The following is a 1,511-nucleotide window of genomic DNA, read 5'->3' on the forward strand; positions in this document are numbered from 1 at the left end:
ATCAATAAATTTGATATCCTTTTCGGCCAATACGTCCTTTTGGACAATTATACATTTGTCAAATTGTCCTTTGGCGAAATGTCCGTTGGGCAAATTATCCTTCGGCAAAAATGTTTACGGCCAATTGTCCTAGAACCTATGCTAAAAAATTACTATTATGACATGTAATCATTGTTAATTAATTATTAAGAGTTGACTGACTCAAGCATTCACTCAATCAATGTATCTCTGACATATATCTCTTCTCAGTAAATACCTAACTGTTTCTTTCAAACTCTGAAAAAAAAGGATAAATGATAAATACGAACATTGTATTCAATTTAATATTGTTTGCAACAAGGGATTCTGGTACTGAGATTGTATCATTACGGTTACTCTACTACTTAGAACCTAGTTATAATTTATGTTACATATAATATATAATATTCAATCGATCATATTAACGGGACTGAATGGAAAGGACTTTTAAGTTCTACCTAATTAAAATAATATAACATTAACAATGGTATATTCAGAGTTAAAAAATAGATATATTTTTTGGCAGTTTTTATTTCATTTTTAACGGACATACCTATATGTATGTATATATATATATATTTTTAATTAAGCTCAATCAAAATTAATAATGAGTAGAGAGAAGAAAAGTTTAAAGAACAATATCGGAGTTTTGATTACTTCTTGGTTTCAAGATGTTAGAAATACTGACACCACCTCCATTGGGTCTTCTGAATCCATTATTGCCAAATCCATTGTTGTTATTTCCGAATCCGTTATTGTTTCCAAATCCGTTGTTGTTTCCAAATCCATTATTGTTTCCAAATCCGTTGTTATTATTTCCGAATCCTCCTAAGAAACCTCCTCCACATCTTGGAGTAGCGCAAGCTTCATTAGAAATTTGACGGAATCTTCCAAAATTGTCTCTACGACCGGATTGTCTTGTATCTTGGCAAGTGTGGCCTGGCTCAACATAGCAAAATTTTGCTCCGGTTCTATCCGCTCTGAATATTAAAAAAGGGTATTCTTAGATAAAAATCATCTTTTTAACTAAATCAAAGAAGATCGACTTACGAGTTGCAGTTTCCTTGTGTTATTCCATTACCATCTCTGAATATATAATTGGAGCATTGGCATCCACAATTAACTGCGAGGGAAGGTGCTTTGAGTGTAATGTCTTGAGCAGATCCAAAGGCCACAAAAATGGAGACAATTAAAATCTTGGAAATCATGTTTAGAGTATGAAATGAGTTCGTCTGACTATGAGTGTTTTCAAATATGATTGATGCTTGAGTCTGAGATTCATTTTCCTTTTATATCATCCATGCATTAAAACAAAAAAAAACAGAAATGGTTTGTCCCAAGCCATGAAAAGCATGCACGCGTTTTCATATAGTTAACATTTTTTTCCTTCATGGTAAAAAGGGAATCCCTTATACATACAGGTTAGGTTTTATTTGATATTTCAGCAGTGTTTTCGTTGTTGAAAGGCATTAGCCACATGTGTAGCTATAAAA

The 1,511-nt window shown here is 32.4% G+C and overlaps 1 protein-coding gene across 1 annotated transcript; it reads right to left on the bottom strand.

The window, feature by feature from the left end:
* Nucleotides 1-531: 531 nt before the first annotated feature.
* On the bottom strand, nucleotides 532-1,281 carry LOC121121946 (uncharacterized). The gene is made up of 2 exons (XM_040716935.2): nucleotides 1,069-1,281; nucleotides 532-998 (listed from the first exon to the last, which is right to left on the bottom strand). The coding sequence occupies exons 1-2, from the start codon at nucleotides 1,224-1,226 to the stop codon at nucleotides 647-649; spliced, it is 510 nt and encodes a 169-aa protein (XP_040572869.1). The 5' UTR covers nucleotides 1,227-1,281; the 3' UTR covers nucleotides 532-646.
* Nucleotides 1,282-1,511: the final 230 nt, after the last annotated feature.

The sequence above is a fragment of the Lepeophtheirus salmonis genome, chromosome 7, assembly GCF_016086655.4.
Source record: "Lepeophtheirus salmonis chromosome 7, UVic_Lsal_1.4, whole genome shotgun sequence".
Taxonomy (NCBI): domain Eukaryota; kingdom Metazoa; phylum Arthropoda; class Copepoda; order Siphonostomatoida; family Caligidae; genus Lepeophtheirus; species Lepeophtheirus salmonis.